This window comes from Nansenia antarctica (assembly GCF_963989245.1).
Source record: "Nansenia antarctica genome assembly, chromosome: 10".
Classification (NCBI taxonomy): domain Eukaryota; kingdom Metazoa; phylum Chordata; class Actinopteri; order Argentiniformes; family Microstomatidae; genus Nansenia; species Nansenia antarctica.
In genome coordinates, this window is record NC_137680.1 from 20,118,832 (window position 1) to 20,140,949 (window position 22,118).

Consider the following 22,118-nt stretch of genomic DNA (forward strand, 5'->3'; position numbering starts at 1 on the left):
ATTGTGCATGGTCTTTACATATTCATGTTCATACATATGGGATTTTCTTCAGGATTTTCTCTCTCATAATCACCCTGGGGCCGATTTCCCAACATTATTACATGAGTATGTGCCTTGAAAATGAATCTCATATCAGTTTCCTTTCAAGTAACAGTCCATATTAGGAAGCATGGTGTGACCTGTGTGATGAAATGAAATAGGATTTGTAAGCTATATTGCCATGAATGCGTGCTTATTTGATGAAACACTATAGGGGCTATTATTTGGTGAGAATAACAGTATAGTACATTGTAAGTCATTCAGAAGTCAAATCAATTCAGCTACAATGGTTAGCTGTGGGATGCTGTGGGATTGCTTTGAGATGATCAAACAAATGACAAAGGCTTCACATTTATGATCCAATTATGTGACATATTTTCTCAAAGGGAGGGTCATTCAGAGATATGAAATTGCCCACCTACCATTTATACCATTTATATAAGCCAGAAAGTGGATCAATTTATTGTTTGTATATGTGACACAGTCTGATCATTTGGTCCGCTTGTTGGCAACCAATCAAAATGTTCAGACTTTTCTTTTGAAACACGTTTTTTGAAAACGTTGTTGAGAATCACAACACAAACTAGCTAGTCAAGCCAAAATACTGCAGCGCAACGGATTCGGTGAGTAATCCCCACTGCCACCTAGTATAACACTACTTTACATTTGCAGGCTCACAAAACAAGCTGTGTTAGTTGACTAGCGATGTGTCATTGATTTTCAACAACGCAGAAATGTATTCACATTTTCCGAAAGAAAAGTCAGATCGTTACATCAGATCCCGACATGAGGACCTCAGCATTAGAACTCATCAACTAATAGTGTGAAGTAGGAAACTCTTCTCACCCAGAGGTCTGACATGAATAGACTTCCTCCTCTAACATTGTTCAACATTAATAGTCATTGTATAGAAGTAACGTTAATGTGTGAAATGCACCATGGTGAGTTAATAAAACACCACACAGAACATGGGAATTGTGTTTCACAAAAGCAAATTGATTGATATAGCAATTATCTGACCATTAGGTTATTCAGCAATTAATATGCCCCACAACTTGTTATACATGTTTTGCACATCCTCAGCATTGCAGTAAGACGGCCTCCACCTCATGGCTCTGGCTCCTGAGATCGTCAGGCATTATCGCCAACAAGCCCTGGCCTCGTATCACCCTCACCCTGACTACCACTGCTCTCATACTGGTGATGGCTGTCTTCAACATGGTAGGCACGGAGGAACTGGGAGGGAGGGACAGGAAGGGAGGGACTGGGAGGGAGAGACTTGGAGGGAGGGACAGGGAGGGAGAGACTTGGAGGGAGAGACAGGGAGGGAGGGACAGGGAGAGAGGGACTGGGAGGGAGAGACTGGGAGGTAGGGACAGAGAGGGAGGGACAGGGAGAGAGAGAGAGAGAGACTGGGATAGAACCTAGACTCTAGCAGGGCTTTTCCCATCCCACTGGCTATAAGCAATTGATTATTGTCCAAAATGAATAATTTCACATACAGCAGATACTCAATTGGTTGATGTTGTGGTAAATATGAGTCTGCCATGGTCAATGACAGTCCATGTGCTAGTGGATAGAGTACACTCATGAGTTGGTTGGATATTCACATGATCAGCCCATGGGAATGCACGGATGCATGGACGCATGAATATGCAGTTATTTTGCATATTCATTGATACTTCAAATTTGTTTGGTTTTTCTGCCTCGAAGAAATTAATTTAGACATAGCTCACAGCCATGTTATCTAAATGGCACCACATATAATTGTCCTATTAGGGATCCATTGCAAATGCTCCAGTGTCGATCACTTCGGGAAAAATAGTGATTAAAATGTTCCATAAATCTGCAAATGAAAAAATAAGGCCTAATTTGCATGCAGAGAGAAAAGAGGTTCCCTTGCCGTACCGTTATGAGAACGTGGCTAACTTAACGGCTGTGGTTATACGTGCAGAAGACAGAAGACAAAAATGTGATCAAAGTTAAACTGTAGCCTGGGGGGAGCCAGATAAAGTCCAGAGTATCATGGCCCCAGTTTAGACCTTAACACAAATCGATTTCAGAGATTATAATCTTGTTTTCTCTCCATGCTGTCGGTCAGACCCAATGAACCGAATTAACTGGCAGGCTCATTGGGGTGGAATTCTCATCTTATCGTAGTTCTCCTGTAAAGGCCATGGACTGGCCTCAATTGTTAGCATTGTAATCTTTTTATCCCTGTACTGCAAAAATACTTACTTTTGATTTCAAATGTATTCAACAATTACAGACACAGAACATTCAGTATGTACCTACAGTATGACTATGCATATGTATTATACTGTAGGTGGGTTATGAGTCATTTTGATAGTACTAACTACTATAACATGTTATCTCTTTTTGTTATACCTCATTGCAGTTCTTCTTAGAGGACAACATGATGCCCCCAGTTCCTGTTTACAATGTATCCAATGAGACACTGTTTTACCCAACAGAAAAATGGGTAATGGACAAGAATAATTTCTACCTTCCTGTAAGTAAATTTGTACATGATATTGCATATTGTATATGTGTTTATATTCACTTTATGTTTTTATCCCTGTTGTAAAGCACTTTGAGCTGCATTTCTTGTATGAAAGGTGCTGTATAAATAAAGCCTTACTTACTTACTTACATGATTTTCATACATTTCCAGTCAGAATCATCTTTATCATCTTCTTAATATGCATCATAATCATTTTTTCTACGGTCCTCTATCTTACAGCAGCAATAGTGAAGCAAGTCTCAAGTAGCTGTAGCTCAGACATCTCACAGATACTGTCATGTTGCCTCCACTGTCAAGTCGACTCAGCCTCAGAAGCATCTATAGAACGCCAAAGGCTAAAACATGTCAAATATCTCTGAACATCAGAAAAAGCAACGTCTTTTTTTAACCTTTACAACTGAGCATCACATGAAAGTCATCACGAATCGTCTTCAGCTTCACATCCTTTTTATTTAGACAATACCAATTCCGTATCTGAACCTTTTTATTTGATCAAGGTGATGCAAATTCAACAAACCTACATGGGTCACACATAAACCATTCTCTTTCAGTATCACTTCACCATTCTCTTTCAGCATCACTTCACTTCCATCAAATACAATGCACTTGCTATAACGAGTGAATTACGGTGACTATCGCCTAAGACATCCCTCCCTGGAGTGCAATCACACTACGCAGAGCTTCAATCTCTTCAATCAGTGCACCCTCTCCAAATGTCACGTATAGATTTTGAGCTCTAATCAGTCCCGCCCCCCCAATTGATCGTGGCTGATGATCAGTTTGAACAACTTGAAAGAAGCTTTGAGCTGTATCGTATTGAGTCAGTGAGGGTGTTGGGGGCGGTATTCATTCTTAGAATTGCTTACATAGTAACAGCACACATGACACACTCTTAATGTCCTACACTGTGTAGGAAAGAACATCGGAATCATTTTCATGTCATTTTGGTGCACTGAATTATCACCAAACTGTTTATTACTGTAAAATATTTTTGGAGAGGACGATGAATACTGATGCTGGCTTTGGCTTGTGTTTGACCAATCAAAACCACTGTTTTTCTTTTCCCCCGATAGTATTTCATCTACAGCTGCATCCTCGGCCTGATATCTTGCTCTGTTTTCCTCCGGATCAACTACGAGCTAAAGATGGTCATCATGCTAACAGCCGTGGTGATCTATAACATCATTATCCTCCAGACGCACGCGTCTTTACTGGACGAATACAGCAAATTCCTCTACAAAACAGAGATTCTGGACAGGTGAGCAAAAGCTACAGCTATTTGAAGTGTCACAATAACAGGATTTCTTTCTAATCAGGTTCATATAACGTCACAGCGCATTGGTGGAAGGATCAAATAACGCCACCTTGTACAGCAGTGACGTGGTCGTGGACAGTATCTGGATAGGAAATGCGTCACGTGTGGCCCAGACACGCAGCTTGGTTGGACCGTCTCAGTTTTATCTTCCACTTTACATTCAAGACTACCTTCACAGACCTTGTGGCCGTTGAATTATTGATCGATGACGTGTGTTAAACGTGTCCAGTTTGTTCTGGCAGGGAAAGGAAAGGGAAGGTAAGGTAAGGTGGCTTTTACTATAATGAAAGGTACAGGCTATTCTATCAGAAAGGCCTCTACTGAGATAGCTGGCACATTAAGTCGGGGCCAGAGGTTACTGGAAGCATAGCTAGTCATTAGTGTATGGGACAGTTCGCCCATCATATCTAATACCAGTTCCTCTCCACCGAGACTCAGTACTTCCACAGCAAAGTAGCAGCTCGAAAAAAAGGTTCTGTCGTTTTATTTGACATACCATTTGTGTTGTCTTGTCTTAGATTGCAGTCATCCATATCATTATTTCCAATGCTCTGACAAAAAACGTTTTTGGATTTGAAGTCTGATAATATTGTGTAATAATCTACAGTGAGAGATTGCCTTTTCATTAGCTAAGTGTGCAGCTGTTACAGCAAAACGAGTATCACAATTGATTTAACCATGCAACTGAGCACATCAGTGGGATGACAGTCCAGTAAATGCTTTTGATCCAAAAAGAATACTCTGTCCTGACGAAGCAGAAGTGACAAGTCTTAAGTGACCGACAGATAATGATGGTTGTGTCTGATAAGCAATCATGCGTCATGTCCTTGGGCTCTGAGTGTTGTCTAGAATCCCTCTCATCCTCTTTGTTTCTGTTTCTCCTTTTCTATCATTCAAGGCCAGGCGTCCTGAAAGACCTGAAGACAATGGGTTCCATCTCTCTATTCATATTCTTCATCACTCTTCTTGTGCTGGCCAGACAGGTACAGTACTCAGTATATGCACTGGTGTACATTGAATTGATTGACATTGAACTTGGTAGACGAATAGCTCCCACCTTTACCACTTCAGTACAACTGGATTCGTTTTTTGCATTTTTTTGGTTTTACGTTCAGACATCAATACATATACTATATGTATGTATACACTGTATGTATGTATGTATGTTCATACATCAATGGTCATTTCAAGCATCTTCATATTTTTTCGCCATTCTTTCTCAGGCACTGCAATTGAGTCACCGTCAACAGCACTGTATTTAACAACAAGAAGAACTCATAGTGCTACTAATGGACTTACCTCTAAAAGCTCAATGTAAACACAGATCAAAGAAAAATGCTTCTCTGGTGCCTTACTAAATATAGCCTGAGTCTCAAGAAAAGTGGCTCGATCCGTCTTGTGAGTTGGAGACAGCGCCAGGAGACTAGATCTCCATAGCCCGCCATCGTCTCTGGCCTTGTGATTTATTGGGGAGGACTTTTGGGAAAAATAGGAACCTGGGTTGACACATTGTTAATGTTGTATTGTTGCCCTATTGTGCCTTACTATCAAAGGAAGCAAATTGTACCCTAGGTTATTAATGTGAAGAGAGAGAGAGAAGTATTGTACTAAGAAATGCTGTTGGTGTCTCTGAACCAGTACTAAATAAGTGTCTACATTCAATGCCATAAAGACAATCACCTGAATATCTCTCATTCAGGTATTTCATCATACTACGGTGCATTCTCTTAAGCCTTTACAATCTTGTTTCACACGAAATAGATAGTATCCAAAGATCAACATATTTTGGTGCTCCTCGTCGAATTATGTGAAGCAATTAATTACGTTCATTGAATAGTGTTTAGGATGCACTACAGTACATTCTCAGTGGCAGGAAATATCCTGGAAATTAAATAAAGTAGTCAACATGGGCTGTGGCATTTTGATGCAGAGCTCTACAGTATCTTTCCCCTGAATATTAAGTAGACAAAGATTGAGTTTGGGTCGAATAAATCTGTTTGCTGAAGACAAATGACTGATGTCAAGGCAGTGAGCTGAGGCCAGGTGCAACTGACTATGGTGTAAAAAACAACAGATGCCATTTATTAATATGCGCACTCATACCCTCCACCACTCTGCTTAGCTTAGCTAATTATATTCCTTATATTAACTTTCTTTGCCTGGTTATTTTCATGTTTCAAAAGTTGTTTCCTTTTCAAAAGGTCAATTTTTGAATGTTTCTTTTGGCAGTTTCAATTTCAAAATGCATTCCTAAGTTGATTCATGCATTCACTCCTTCATATCAGTGTGTGATGTTGTGCTAACTCATGAGAATTTGCTGTGCAGTCAGACAGTATTATCTATAACAAGAGGTTTAATGGGCTTTACTTTCAAAGTACTGTAGAAGAGTAGACTGGCAGAAGGGTGGCATTCACTTTTCATCTTGAGTTGTAAACACTCTTGAGATGTGACAGTATTGTATTATGAAGTTGTTGCATATCAACAACGTTGCAGCTGACATTATAAATCAGATCAGGTAGTTTGTTGATCATTTCAGCATAACTTGAGGTCCATAGAGGGGCGTGGGACTATAAGGGGGGACTATCCAACTAAATCGGGGTCTACTGTTCAATTGCACAACATCAACAATACATGAGACAGATTGTGTGTAAATCCCTGAAAAACATATGACGGTATATTACAGTTTACAGTACATCTTAGTTGTTTTTTCTATCTTGGTCTGAACTGCTGTGTCATTTGATGGAAGCAAGTTGATGGGATGCCTTCAGTCTCTTCACCTCTGTGTCCTCTTGTAACAGAATGAATATTACTGTAGGTTAGACTTCCTGTGGAAGAACAAGTTCAAGAGAGAGTGCGAGGAGATCGAGACCATGGAGAACCTCAACCGGGTACTACTGGAGAACGTCCTACCTGCCCATGTCGCAGAACACTTCCTGGCACGGAACTGGAAGAACGAGGTGAGGCTAACTCTACCACCTAGCAATAATTTGTGTTAAACATTTCGATAGAGAAGCCTTGAAAACCTTTTTTTCAACAGTCACAAGCAGTTTTGAACAGGTAGGACTGCATGATTGTGTTGCTTTGTGTCATTTCTAACGTCTCTTGTTGTTTTCTAGGATCTGTATCATCAGTCATATGACTTGGTCTGTGTAATGTTCGCCTCTATCCCGGACTTCAAAGAGTTCTACACAGAATCTGACGTCAACAAAGAAGGCTTGGAGTGCCTCAGGCTACTCAATGAAATCATTGCTGATTTCGATGAGGTGATTCTTTATTTCTTCACGCCGATTGGAAACATTGACTTTATCCGTTCAAGCTTTAACTGTCAAATGATATCCTCTTCCTCAAGAACAAAATAGTTTTACTACAGAATGTAGCGTACTGATTTGATGGTAAAAGGTGAACTCTGTACTAGAATAGCACTATTGTTGTGAATGTAAACTAATGAAAGAATGAAACTATGTTTGTGAATATGTGAATGTTTTTTTTTTTTTTTTGCACCTTCGGAAGAGCCACTACAATTTCATTGTATAGGCAACTGTACAACGACAATAAAGTCTATTCTATTCTATTCTATTCCCCCAAAATGAGATTGTAATCACAATAAAGTGTTTAGTATATTACCACGGTTTGAATGTTACAGCATGTAACATCATATATGATGAACTAATGCTCGTTTTACTCATTCTGTTGCAGTTGCTGTCCAAGCCAAAGTTCAGTGGAGTTGAGAAGATCAAGACCATTGGCAGCACTTACATGGCTGCCACTGGACTGAACGCATCACCAGGGCCAGAATACACACAGGTGTGTCACCGTCTGTAATGGTTTTCAGCACACTGTGCAGTTGGTAAGCATGTATCTGGATAACTTAATAGTATATTTTTGTGTTCAAATGTTTTCATTACAGGAACATGACAGGCAGTTCGTGCACCTTGGCACCATGCTGGAGTTTGCGTTTGCCCTGGTGGGCAAGCTTGACGTGATCAATAAGCACTCCTTCAACGACTTCAAACTCAGAGTCGGTGAGTTTGTCCAGAGGAAAAGACCACATTAACTTTTCAGTGGAGCGTTGTCAAAAGATCGGTTGTACTTGGTCATTCAGGACCACTGTTGAACAAAGGTGATGAAAGCGCTGCGAAAACAAAACCATAGGGAATTGCTGTGCAAGGCTGTGCAAGGAAAATCTAATCCACGGGTTACTACTTGGGGACCGAACCACCGGCCCCTGACACAAATTGGATGAAGGCAAACTTTTAAATTAACTTCCTAGATGATAAGAAAAAGTTTGGAAAATGTTTCAGAAGTCATCAGTGAAACCTAACATTGGGTCCAGCAGCAGCAGCAGCAGTCCAGCAGCAGAATGGGTTTTTGTGGAAAGTACTTTTATCGACTGTGTAACTTGTCCTTACTTGAATACACACAGGTCGAAACACTACAGGGAACCAATTATGTGTGGCTTGATTTTGTGTTTAGACTAAATTACATTGGTATTGAATGTTAGTGTTGCTCTAGTCAGTGATAATCAGTCATAAGTTAAGATATCTTGTTACAAAGACAGCTTGTTCACATAATACCACCAACATCCTCATCAAGCTTCTCTGAGTACAGATTGTGTACTCTAAGTGTAAGAAATATAAATATAGTAAAGCTCCTTAAACACAGGATAGAAGGTAATAACAGAGCTATCTATGGCAATTGCATAAGACATAGGTCATTTGATGAGGACAGTAAGTGTAGAATCCCCTGAAGCATCTTTATTCAATAAGTAGCGATCTTTAGAAGTAGAGCAGTAGCCTTTGCATTAGCCTCAGCATTTGACGACTGTAGCCAGAGATTCACACTCTGTGGTTGCCAGGAGGAGTAGAGAGTGCAGGCAAGATGGCAAAGCACTATGAGGTCCCAGTTCTCAGCATGTGGTAAGAGCCAGTGTTCAATAACCCCCTGCCTTGACCACAGTGAGAGGCACTCCATTAATGTGTATGTGTGCGTGTGTGGAGGGGAGTCTGTGTGTGTGCGTGTGTGTGTATGTGCGTGTGTGTGTGTGGAGAGGGATCTGTGCGTGGATCTGTGTGTGTGTGTAGAGGGGGGTCTGTGTGTGTGCCTTGAAAGCAAGGAAAAGGAGTCACTAGCCAATCAGGGAGGCCTGTTTGCTGGTGGTGCCAAGGCTGTGCTCAGCCTGAATGCTGAGGGCTTTGTTATTAGTTTTCACAGCATCAACAGCAGTTCCACACATCCCCATGGTGCTGCTTAGACAGTGTTTTTCGAAAAACAGATGCTTGTATTCATCTGTGTTCAGGTCTACCGCCTCAGAGGGCATTACAGGAGATGTGTCTCTTTGTGAAAATTGATTGATTTGAGCCGTTTTCGATTTCACCCGAAATATCCATCGAGGTTGATGACTATCAATAGCATTAGTCTTCTCATTACTCTAATTACACTAATGATAGTCGAAGCAGTTGAGGTCTTTGTATGTGAGTATTATTGTAATGTATGCTTCCTCCTGTCCCTTCAGGGATCAACCACGGTCCAGTGATCGCTGGGGTGATCGGAGCACAGAAGCCCCAGTATGACATCTGGGGAAACACCGTGAATGTAGCCAGCAGAATGGACAGCACCGGAGTCCTCGGGAAAATACAGGTGAATTCCTGATTTTACAGACCTCTTATTCGTATTTATGTGGTATTTTATCATTGCTTATCGGCAGAGAACGTATTCGGCTTCCCTCTCGACAAATCTAAATGTATCATTTAAATAGAGTCACCCTCTGCTCACGGCTCCATAATCGTTGTCTCACGGAATTGTTCTGATGAAATGTGTTGTCTCGATGTGAAAAAACACTGCCGTTCAACGGAAGCACCTGGAAAGAGTGACTGTTTGGCATGTAAGGGTTGGCTTACAGTCGTTGTTGTTGTTGTTCCCATCCATCTCTGTGACGGGCAGGTCACCGAGGAGACCAGTCGAATCCTTCTGACGTTGGGCTACATGTGCTCGTGTCGAGGCATCATCAACGTCAAGGGAAAGGGGGAGCTCAAGACATACTTTGTCCACACAGAGATGACCCGCTCTCTGTCACAAGGGAATGTAATGACATGAGACACATGATGGAACCAAGAAGAATGACCTGCAGTTTATCAGCTGGACCCAAAATCCCCAGAAAACAAACAGACATTTGTACATACATGTACAGTACATTTCCGCCTTGTCCTTAGATGCACGAAATCTTGGATGTATTGGTACGGGTGGTCCAGTACCATGTCAACAGTATCTCATATGTATCTCATACACTGTTTGTGTACAGGGTATAAAAGTGTAAAAGTATGGTACAGTAGGAATTGTTTTGTACGAAAAAGTTGAAAATAACAACCAAAAAAGTGTTTTGATGTTTTAATGCCATTGTTTTTGTATAATAATTAAAGTTTGTATGTATTTCATCCTCTTTGAGTTCATTGTTTGTACAATAGCCCAGTGAGAGACTATGGTAATGCTGTGAAAGGCATTTTCTTTGAAATGCCAAAAATGTAAATGTAAGGTGATTTGCTGGCAACCCATCAAAGCCTCTTTCTTGTATTATGTACAGTACATGTTATTTTCATATTATGCATAGGCCTTTTTCGGTTTTTGTTATTTTTTTCCTAAAGGAAGTCTCTCTGATATTCTTATTTGTACATGGGTTACCATGTATTCTTAAGGTGGCAATGAACTACTCTGCCTCACACCCAGCTGACAGCCAGGGCCAACTCTCTGGGCTGCTGTGATGATGATTGTGAGAGGAAAAATTACAGAAAAAAAACTACTGTAGACCTCCTCAGATTGAGCTTGAGGCTGAACAAAGACTCACACACAGCATTTACCTCTACATCTGTATATTTGTCTCGGTACTGTCATATTACAGGATGTACAAAAATAGATTCTAACAGTGACATTTTTTTAAATATCTCGTCAAAATAGAGCTGTGTCCATTATTACAGAAAAAGAAAAAAAAACGCTTCTGAAGCACTTTAACCAGATGTTACTCTAACAGGAAGCTATTTGACGTCACACAGCAGTGCCACGCCTCGTAGTATCCAGTACTCCGGAGGTGGAGAGGTCCTCAAATCAACAGCTGCTATGTAGTTCATATCCATCCTCACAGGCTTCTTATAGATGGGGCAAGAGTACAAGCGTGCATCCTTCACACCTGAGAAAACAACAATGAGCATAAACAAACATCACTCATCTAATACGGAATGGAAAAAAACGCAAAGCACTTTTGTATTTTTTCGCAGATCATTATGACATGATCAAGTGAATGGGCACATTATCGTTCGTTGACCCTAACAGTTCATTAAGTCCTGTTGACAAATCCCCTTAAGTGCTGGTGAAGTCAATTATTGTCCATCGTTTGATCATGTGAGCTCTGTGGTAAATCCCCCCCCTGACAATTAGAAGATCTTTCGAGTGTCTGGTCCCACAACAGCACGCTCGTCCTACTCCATCTGAATGGCCCTGGAACAACTGGAGCATGGGAGATGCTAAACAAATAGCCTTCGCCTAAGCAGTCCTCCAAGTTAATAGACACATAGTAATCCCTTTAAGGGAGTCACAATTAACTGGGATGTATTTCATTTCCACAGCAGGCTGTCCTCGTGAAGGGGAGAGGCTGTAAACAGACCACATTATGCAGATCATTGAATCACTAATTAATTCCGAGGCACGCTTCCGTAGGGGGAAAAATAGCCTCTTTTTGGGGGGTCTGGGTCTTTATCCAGAGCACACACAGTACGCACAGTTGTAATTTATTCCTGGAGAAAAAAACAAATAATAATACCCAGCACACACTGCACCGTGGCATTTAAATGTTACATTCATTCATTCTGAGTGATTGTATGCAAGTGAGGGAGAGAAATGGGTAATAGTGTTATTATTGTGTATGAAATGGCATCATACCTCGTCATAGCGACAGCGTTTTGTTTTTTAGCCCTGAATCTTTGTAATTCATACTCCACTGACTTTCCTCTCCTTATGACATTTAGAAAATCGTGACTAGAATTATAAGGTTCTATCTCCATTTTTGTCAAAATTGAGTTTTTTACATAATCCATTAGGTTTTTAAGATTATTAATGCCTGTGTGGTGTTATTTCTAAAATGTTGACATTTTTTAGTTAGTAATTCATAAAATACAAAGGTTCCATCTCACAAAACATAAAGGAATGTAAAAACTTTGACGCTCAATATCTCTGAACTACCCTAAACGGAGATAGAACCGTATAATTCTAAGCTCACGAAATGACAAAACAAAACAAAAACAGAAAGAAACAGCTGGACACAGAGACTGTTCCCGAGAGGTTTCCGACGGGCTAACTCTTAGTCGCTTACCGTTGTTTTCAGCGAACATCCTGACCACGGGCATCATCTCAAACAGCACTTTGGGTTTGGAGTCGATAAGTTTGCAGTTCCTCCTGTCCCAGCCGGCTCCCTCCAGATAGAGGCCGTACACGTACACCCCCTCAGTGGGCGGCTGAGTGATGTCATCCTTCATCCATTTAGTGACCTCGTTGCACAGCACCATACGGTCCAGTGCCCAGCCCTTGTTTGCACGAGTGATTTCCTATAAGGGGGGGGGACGACGACACATAGTGCAGGGTTAACAGGCTTACGTTGCCCTTTTAGATTCATGATAAACTTTGACTGTGTAACCTCAGTTGAAACATATACGGGGTATGTTGGGGGGGCGGTGATAGCCTAGAGGTTAGAGAGGCCGGCTAGTCGCTGGTTCGATCCCCGCCTCAGGAGGGAGCTGCATGTGCCCTTGGGCAAGGCACTTAACCGACTATGGCTGACCCTGTTGCCTATAGCAAAAAAGACCAACATTCCAACAATTGACTGACAAGTTCAGGGCAAATAAAACATTCTCTCTATCTTCAGCCAGGCCAAGTGTGATACATCATATTCAGAATCACTGACGACACATTCTTATGTACAGAAAAGTAGAACACCTGACGTTTGATGTTTCGTTTCAGTGACCTACTTTCCTGGCAGCTATCCAATCAGATCCCTCGGTATCACTTCCCCCAGGCGTTCATCAAACCTTACATACCGCTTTCCAATCAAACATGTTGAATTGAAACTCATCACCACATAACAGTGAGTACGAGCAGAATGACAGAGTAATACTAATAATGTCAAGCATCGACGTTCCCTCCTAAGACAGTAAATACAGTACATCTGGCGACAGTACCTGTCTCATGCCTGTCAGGAAGCCCTGCGGGTTGAAGAACCCTGTCATCCAAAAGCAGTTGGGCCGTCCTTCAAAGATCCATGCCTGGAACTGCCGGTTCCGCTCCAGCAGCTCTGTAAACCAGAACCCCAGGGTGCTGGAGGCCCAAGACGCCTAGAACAAGGGACACCAAGCTTCAGGTGCATTCAGAGCCAGCTACTCAGGCAGAATACCATAATATGAAAAGCTGGAACACTGCCATTTTCTCCTCGATTGTCATTCAAGTACAAATTATTCCATTAAAGCTCCATGGTGAGTGCTCAGGCTTGAATGCCAAGTAAAATCAATAAAACGCAAGATGCAGAAATGTGTCACACAAAAACTCCTTTCTTTTTCCCCCTCATTATTGACATTTTGGACAATTAAATTAGACTAAGCTGGTCTTGGCTTGGTAATACCTTGTCATTCATCATGAAAATGTATTTTGGACACTGTCGTTACGACTCTAAATGCATGTAAACAAAAGAAATATGAGTAAACCCAGGCTAGTTATCCAGTTTGCTGAACAATTATGACCAGAAACCGGTTGCCGAACAAACCTTCTTCCAGCGTGCAGGTATACGGGCATCATACATGCAGTCCAGAGCGTCTCGTAGGTTCTCACTCATAATGATGGTCCCGTCGATGGCCAGCTTGAGGTCCGTCAGCGTGTTCCTGACCAGAACTATGACCCTCTGCATGCGGTCGATCTCCTGACGCAGGAAGATGTTCATGGGCTGAAAGGGACCCATCTTCTGAAGCCTCTCTCTCACCTAAACACGCACACACACACACATCTCATGTTTGTATACATTCTTGAAAAGGCTGCATTGACACGCTCTGTATGTATCATGTATTAATTTCCATGCCGTTGATAGTCTGTGCGGGTATCGTCTTGAGTCATATTAACATACTGTAGTTACTGTAAATTGACAGAGAGAATGTTCTATCTGTATGCCCTCTCTGTGTTCATGGAATTACATGCACATGTTTCATACCTCGACTGTTCTTTCATTTCTATGTTAATACAAGTGAGTGGATTCACAGCTGGATGATGATGGAGTATGTTTTGTGTAGTCTCTCTCAACATGGAAGACATGTACAATTCAATTGTGTACATCTCCCAGGACGAAAATATAAATTGTGGAGGGTCTCCATAGATACCGTATATTTACCCATTCTAACACAGAGCGTTCAGTTCCGTGCTGTTTTTAATCCACCACAGCGAAGAATACCGTCCCTGCCTTATTGCTGGGTTACATGAGCACAGTAGAAAGTAGTAGAGGGGCTATTCTCAGTATATGGTATGTCATAATGGGTAGTGACACATTCTTTTGGGCATCAGCTGTGTGCCTTGACTCCAGTAAAACACTCACTTCAAATGGTACATAGTCTGCAGGCAGTTTCTCCAGCATGTCATCAGCCAGCCTGCCTACGATGGCTTCCCTGGTCTCCCCTCCCCCACTGGAGCTGTCCTTGGGCTGGATGCTCAGAATAGTGTCCAGCACGTCTTTGGCCAGCTTGCTCTGATACGTGATGTCAGCGTTGGGGTGCAGGCCGAACACCTCAGGTGTGTCATAGGCCGGCAGGCCCTGCAGCAAGCATAGCGACACATTTAGAAGCCAAACAATAAATACAGTGCAGTTTAAAATACCCGAATCATTCTGGTATCTGCCCAGACTGGTTGTTGTTTTTGTTGTATTACGAGGTTATCATCGCCCCTGTTCTAGGAGTGATGGAGTGCAGGTCATGCATGAGAAAAAGTCATCGCTATGATTTATTTCTTCATCTGGGTTGTTTTTTCCTCCTCGTACATCCATAGGACCCGAGCACGACAAACACAAAGTAATGTCATGCTTCTGAAACAGAGAATAATGCTTGTCGCTGGGAGAGAGTCATGCCTCTTTGTCGCGGACATTTATTTCTCCTCAGGATTTTGTCTCCCTGTCTGCGTGCCTTTCGTTCAAACGCACAGCCCTCTCTCTCTCTCTCTGCTCAGAGCGATTGTTCCGGTGCTCTTTCGCAGTGCTAAGCTCATCACGTGACCCCACAGTAAAACAATGCCCCCCCCCCCGCGTATCCAGCCCCCCCCCCCCCCTTCCCCCCCCGCTCTTGCAGCAGCAGGCTACGTAGGTCCTCTAGAGCCGTGTTTGTCATCCTCAACAAGAAGGAACAGGCCGGCGGTGCGCGGTAGCCATGAGCATCCATCATAATGAAACCACGTTTAATGAAAACAGCCGGGTAACCGTTCGCAGAGACACACAGCACACTCTCTTGGGTGCTCACCCGTAGGTACGTTTAGGGACATTTAATAGGACATTGTATTACGGCCCGCACATCTTAACAAGGTGAATTAACGCCTTAATGTTTCGCATGAATCAGACATGTCTTTTTGATGTTTGACTACATCTATTTAATCTAATGTAAGATAGTGGCCTAAGCTTTTTCTCACTAACTCTTGGGAGTTTTTCCTTGGCTTGCTTTTTGGGGGTCTATGTCATGGCTCAATGTCAGTTCATATTGTTGTATTGTATTTACGGTACTGTTTATATTGTTCGTGGTGTAAAGCACTTCGAGACAGTCGTCTTTCTAAAACGGCGTTCTATAAATACGCTTTATGATTTATGTCATGTCGAATCTTGCAGGAGAGACTTTAGACTCACCTGAATGTATTGCAGATATTGGTCCACGTTGTTGCACTTGGGCACGCTGTAGCCCTTGTAGAAGTGGAAGTCGGCTCCGAACATGTTTTCGCTGAACCAGACCTTGGCGAAAGTGTTGAGGAGACGCTTATCGTAGTCGTCGGTCACTCTCCCGCCGTACTGGATCTCCCCGATCATGTACCGCACCGTGTTCCACGACACACCCTAGAAAGACATCAAACAAACCTCCGTGACTACAGGAACAGGCCCTCACATAAGAACGCTGCTAAAGACAGACCGTCACTTCAGTTCAATGGAGGCTGACGGAGGTCGAAAAATCGGAGGGCAGGTTCATTGGAACGCAATTCCGTTCCGATGCGTCAGAGAACCTCCAGAGGTCAACTTTTTACCTTCTTTATGTCCATGTCGTCCAGGTGGTTCTGGACAAACTGCACGGTGGCGTTGAAGTCGGCCTGGTTGAACTCGTAGGGGATGTTCCAGCCCAGGGGGCCGTACTTGCGCCTCTCCTGGACGGTGGAGTGGAGGAAGGCCACGCTGTAGAGGATGGGCCTCCACTGGGTCATGTTACTCACGTCCAGCAGGTCCTGGCTGATGCCTGAACAGACAGAGAGTCGGGGGGGGGATTCAGCTCTGCTTTCATATAGTAGTGAGTCTCTCTCTACCTTCACTACCACACTCTCTACCTTCACTACCACACTCTCTACCTTCACTACCACACCCTCTACCTTCACTACCACACTCTCTACCTTCACTACCACACCCTCTACCTTCACTACCACACTCTCTACCTTCACTACCACACTCTCTACCTTCACTACCACACTCTCTACCTTCACTACCACACCCTCCACCTTCACTACCACACCCTCTACCTTCACTATCACACTCTCTACCTTCACTACCACACTCTCTACCTTCACTACCACACTCTCTACCTTCACTACCACACCCTCTACCTTCACTACCACACTCTCTACCTTCACTACCACACCCTCTACCTTCACTACCACACTCTCTACCTTCACTACCACACCCTCTACCTTCACTACCACACTCTCTACCTTCACTACCACTCTCTCTACCCCACTACCACACCCTCTACATCACTACCACACCCTCTACCTTCACTACCACACCCTCTACATCACTACCACACTCTCTACCTTCACTACCACTCTCTCTACCTTCACTACCACTCTCTCTACCTTCACTACCACTCTCTCTACCTTCACTACCACACCCTCTACCTTCACTACCACACCCTCTACCTTCACTACCACTCTCTCTACCTTCACTACCACTCTCTCTACCTTCACTACCACTCTCTCTACCTTCACTACCACACTCTCTACATCACTACCACACCCTCTACCTTCACTACCACACTCTCTACATCACTACCACACTCTCTACCTTCACTACCACACTCTCTACCTTCACTACCACACTCTCTACCTTCACTACCACACTCTCTACATCACTACCACACCCTCTACCTTCACTACCACACCCTCTACATCACTACCACACTCTCTACCTTCACTACCACACTCTCTACCTTCACTACCACACCCTCTGCCTTCACTACCACACTCTCTACCTTCACTACCACACTCTCTACCTTCACTACCACACTCTCTACCTTCACTACCACACCCTCTACCTTCACTACCACACTCTCTACCTTCACTACCACACCCTCTACCTTCACTACCACACCCTCTACCTTCACTACCACACTCTCTACCTTCACTACCACACTCTCTACCTTCACTACCACACTCTCTACCTTCACTACCACACTCTCTACCTTCACTACCACTCTCTACCTTCACTACCACACTCTCTACCTTCACTACCACACCCTCTACCTTCACTACCACACTCTCTACCTCACTAACACACTCTCTACCTTCACTACACACCCTCTACCTTCACTACCACTCTCTCTACCTTCACTACCACACTCTCTACCTTCACTACCACACTCTCTACATCACTACCACACTCTCTACCTTCACTACCACACCCTCTACCTTCACTACCACACTCTCTACCTCACTAACACACCCTCTACCTTCACTACCACACTCTCTACCTTCACTACTACACCCTCTACCTTCACTACCACACCCTCTACCTTCACTATCACACTCTCTACCTTCACTACCACTCTCTCTACCTTCACTACCACACTCTCTACCTTCACTACCACACCCTCTACCTTCACTACCACACCCTCTACCTTCACTACCACACCCTCTACCTTCACTACCACACTCTCTACCTCACTAACACACTCTCTACCTCACTACCACAATCTCTACCTCACTACCACACTCTCTATCTCACTACCTCACTACCACAATCTCCACCTCACTACCACACTCTCTACCTCACTACCTCACTACCACACTCTCTACCTCACTATGGATATCACGAACAGTACAGTGTATGTGATATCCATATACAGTATGAAGATTAAATGTCCAAATGTCAGAAGGGAAGTTGTTTGTATTTAATCTCCGTCCTCCGCTTAACGAGGAAGCCCCTCTCCTGACAGTGACGATGCGGTTGATGGAATGCGATCAGGCCGGTGTCTGTGTTGGTGACGGCGCACTGCCAGGTCAGGCCAAAGCAGTTCAGATTGGGTTTAGATCAGAGAGCCCTGGCTACGCCACAGAGCCCGGCCACGTTACGATAATCACTGTTATCTACTCTCTGCACATAAGAGATAATTCCTTGATCAATTCCCATCAGCGCTGCAGGCGCTCCGTGTCATTCCAACTCTTATCCCGCAGCCGACACGGTGCGTGTGTGTGTGTGTGTGTGAGTGTGTGTGTGTGCAAAGCCGCGCTGAACCCACCTCCATAGGTCCTCTTTAGTCCCGCCTTGAGACCCTGCGGGGGTTCGTTAGTGAACTTGATGGACATCTGCAGAAGCGTGATGGGGAAGTGTCGGTGGACCTCGGTGGTGATCCACAGACGGAAGGTCTCGTGAACGGTGTCCGTCTCTGTGACCGTGTCCATCAGCTCATCCATGAAGTCCAGGCCCAGGTGGCAGTTCTGGAGCAAGGCCCAACCGCCCTGTGTATGTAAGGGAGTTATGTATGTATGTGATGTGAGACCGATGCATGGGGCATTGGGTTGGGGGTCTATTACGTTAGGTTATATCCAGTCTATTATTATTCAAATCCACTCAATTATGTTCTGTTTAAATCATGCACAAATGTATCCATTTATATTACTGTACATGTCAAACTTTAGATTAGGATCAGAATGTCCTAAATTGATTAAGAAATTAATTGGAATAGTAATTCCGTGTTCGTTGTATATTACATTATTCGCACATAGAGGAAATTGACTTTGTGTGGTTGGTGAACACACAACGAACACTGAATTACTATTCCAATTAATTTCTTAATCAATTTAGGCACACAAAAAGACACATAAGACATAAGACATAAAGACACAGACATAAAGACACAGACATAAAGACACAGACATAAGACATAAGACGTAAAGACACAGACACAGACATACGACATAAGACATAAAGACACAGACAGCAATATAAAAAACAAAACAAGGCATCCCCCATTAAATATCTAACAAATGGTGTTGAATCCGAATCAGAATCAGAATCCGAACCAGAATCAGAATCAGAATCAGAATCAGAATCAGAATCAGAATCAGAATCAGAATCAGAACCAGAACCAGAACCAGAACCAGAATCAGAAGATGCCGTATCTGCTTACGTCGGTCATGGTCTGCTGCAGCAGCTTGCGAGAGTGGACCTCCTGGCCCTGACCCATGGACACACAGCGGGTCTCGATCTTCTGCCTCTTCCCCAGGGCGATGATGGAGTCTGTGGGGTCTGAGCCCATGGACAGGAAGCAGATGAGGGGGGTCCGGGGGTCCGACTCCTCCCAAGTCTTCTCCAGGTCCAGCATCACACCCTCCGCATACCTCTCCCCCATGGAATCCATGATGTACTTCCGTGCCTTAGGGGTGTTAATAGTAGGAGCGTTATTTAAACATGCATCTCCTATGACACATTCGAATTGTAAAATGTACTGTCCCGCTTCAAATGTGATAGCCTAAGATACTTTCAAACACCAAAAAGCTTTTCTTCAAACAACATCGACTAAAATGATTCAATGGACATAACCAATAAGCTTAGACAAGAAATTCACAAAATGCTATGTTTTAGTATTCTATTCCCTTGTGGAAAAATGGGACTATATATTGAACATGATGACACCCCCTCCCCCCAGTAAGGGTGTCCCACGTTGAGGTATACTATTCTAGAATAGGCTAGAACCTCTTTCACACATACAAGCCTTCCCAGTAGATTCCATGGAATTGACCTGGTATGGTGTATGTGTGAATGCGACTGACCAGGGACATTCGATCAAGCATTTTCCCATTAGGTTTTACCTGGGCGATGGTCCTGTCTGGACACCAGGAGCGGATGAGATTAGAACCTCTTTCACACATACGAGCCTTCCCAGTAGATTCCATGGAATTTACCTGGTACGGTGTATGTGTGAATGCGACTGACCAGGGACATTCGATCAAGCATTTTCCCATTAGGTTTTACCTGGGCGATGGTCCTGTCTGGACACCAGGAGCGGATGAGGAGCAGGCGGCGGAAGCAGTCCAGGGCCTGGTCGTAGGCATTAGGGATGACCTCCTCCTCTGGCGCCTCCTTATCAAACCAGCCCTTCCACTGCTTCTCGTTACGACCGATCTGGACATACGTAGGAGACACAAGGCTCAGTACAATGAAGGAACGCAAGAGTTTTTTTTTCCGTAAAGAGACAGAAATACAGTAAATAAGACACACATACAGTGAGGAGTAAGACACACAAGCACAGCTTTGATGAACAGGTTTCGCTCTGAATTGACACAAAGCCCGAGATATTTTGCGGCGCATAATGTTGTTTTTTAACGGCTTACAAAGGCACTGAATAAATGTACTTCGCAATAGCCCCTTGAGCATTAAGGAAGGGAATAGAGGGGGGGTGGGGGGCGGGGGAGATCAGCTTGCTCTCTGGAGGGTTCCGACGCATTACATCCCGTGGATTTCTGGAAAGAGTGATTTAATTAAACAACGGACTCTTAATAATCCCGTTCCTTTCAGCCACAAATAACTGATATGAAAGTTTCTCCAAAGTGGGGCTCATTTCACAGTATGTTGAGCAGCCGGTCCCCCCTCGAGCACAGGCAGCCTGTCACTCACTCTGGTGGGCACACTGCAGGAGGAGGCCAATATTGGCAGGGGGGGGGTGGGAGGGGGGGGCATGAAACAGACTTAATGAGGGAGGAGACGTCAGAGAGTGTGTCAGCAGGGGGGTGGGGGCGTGGTGTGTGTGTGTGTGTGTGTGTGTGTGTGTGTGTGTGTGTGTCAGTGTCAAGTCAAGTCAAGTCAAGTCAGGTTTATTTATACAGCACATTTACAACGACAAACAGCCGACCAAAGTGCTTAACAGATAAAACACTAGTAAAAAGAAAACCACAAATAAAAATACGCTAAAACAAAAACAAGGTGCAATACAGAATACAACAGGTGCAGAAATAAAAGTGCAGAAAAGTGCAGTTGTCGGGAGGCAGGCTCAACTCAGGTCAAAGGCCAGGGAGAAGAGGTACATTTTAGCTAAGGTTTCCAAAAAGGCTCGACGCGCTGAGTAGATCTGACGTGGAGTGTGTGTGTGTGTGTGTGTGTGTGTGGGGGGGGAACACACCTGATCTAGAATATCAGAGAACTGCCACAGCTTGCTGAGCTCCACCAGGTTGAGCCAGGTCATGTCTAAAATCCATTTGGCAGGCTTGTGGGGGCACGCCTTCAGATCCAGGGAGGCTCCTCCTGCACACCACGCAGGGGGGTTAAAACCAGCCGTCCGTGAGCGCGACAACAACCTCCTGGTTGTTCAAAACAATTCTCATCGATTCCTTTTATTATGTATCGTAAATATTTCACACACAAAAACAGTCAAATATTGACTACACACTGTTTAATGTGCAGTGGATGGTAGGGTCTAGTATACTGGGCTTACATACTACATAGATGAATAGTCTGTCTATCTGTCTGTCCTGTATGCTGTATATAGTATCATAGTACCATAATATACAGTAAGACCAAATCCCATTAGATACAGTGAGATACAATATGCTTGACATTGATGATGGTGTGCTGCCGTTTCGCCCTGCAGTAACAGTTTGATTCATCGCTACGCCTCAGTGAGCTCAAGCCAATACACTTGAATATGAGCGATTGGACCTTCAGAAGGGCTCCGAAAAAATCTATCTCCTTTCCCTCAATAATTCATGCGCTTCTTC

At 43.7% G+C, this 22,118-nt stretch overlaps 2 protein-coding genes across 4 annotated transcripts in view; one reads left to right on the top strand and one right to left on the bottom strand.

The window, feature by feature from the left end:
- The window catches only part of adcy2a (adenylate cyclase 2a), a gene marked incomplete at both ends in the record, with an annotated part of 54,556 nt that extends 44,585 nt beyond the window's left edge, over positions 1-9,971 (top strand). Inside the window, 10 exons of the mRNA XM_080540365.1 lie at positions 1,123-1,260; positions 2,438-2,551; positions 3,637-3,821; positions 4,777-4,861; positions 6,677-6,835; positions 6,995-7,141; positions 7,575-7,682; positions 7,786-7,900; positions 9,391-9,515; positions 9,819-9,971. Coding sequence (XP_080396491.1) covers positions 1,123-1,260; positions 2,438-2,551; positions 3,637-3,821; positions 4,777-4,861; positions 6,677-6,835; positions 6,995-7,141; positions 7,575-7,682; positions 7,786-7,900; positions 9,391-9,515; positions 9,819-9,971 — 1,329 coding nt within the window. The remainder of the gene's footprint in view (positions 1-1,122; positions 1,261-2,437; positions 2,552-3,636; positions 3,822-4,776; positions 4,862-6,676; positions 6,836-6,994; positions 7,142-7,574; positions 7,683-7,785; positions 7,901-9,390; positions 9,516-9,818) is intronic.
- A 932-nt stretch (positions 9,972-10,903) lies between these two features.
- Positions 10,904-22,118, bottom strand: part of dnah5 (dynein, axonemal, heavy chain 5) — a gene marked incomplete at both ends in the record, with an annotated part of 112,840 nt that continues 101,625 nt past the window's right edge. For all 3 annotated transcript variants that reach the window (XM_080540149.1, XM_080540148.1, XM_080540147.1), the window contains 11 exons: positions 10,904-11,055; positions 12,235-12,466; positions 13,097-13,249; positions 13,675-13,887; positions 14,491-14,706; positions 15,778-15,981; positions 16,167-16,372; positions 18,644-18,863; positions 19,535-19,780; positions 20,380-20,529; positions 21,524-21,645. In XM_080540149.1, coding sequence (XP_080396275.1) covers positions 10,904-11,055; positions 12,235-12,466; positions 13,097-13,249; positions 13,675-13,887; positions 14,491-14,706; positions 15,778-15,981; positions 16,167-16,372; positions 18,644-18,863; positions 19,535-19,780; positions 20,380-20,529; positions 21,524-21,645 — 2,114 coding nt within the window. The remainder of the gene's footprint in view (positions 11,056-12,234; positions 12,467-13,096; positions 13,250-13,674; positions 13,888-14,490; positions 14,707-15,777; positions 15,982-16,166; positions 16,373-18,643; positions 18,864-19,534; positions 19,781-20,379; positions 20,530-21,523; positions 21,646-22,118) is intronic.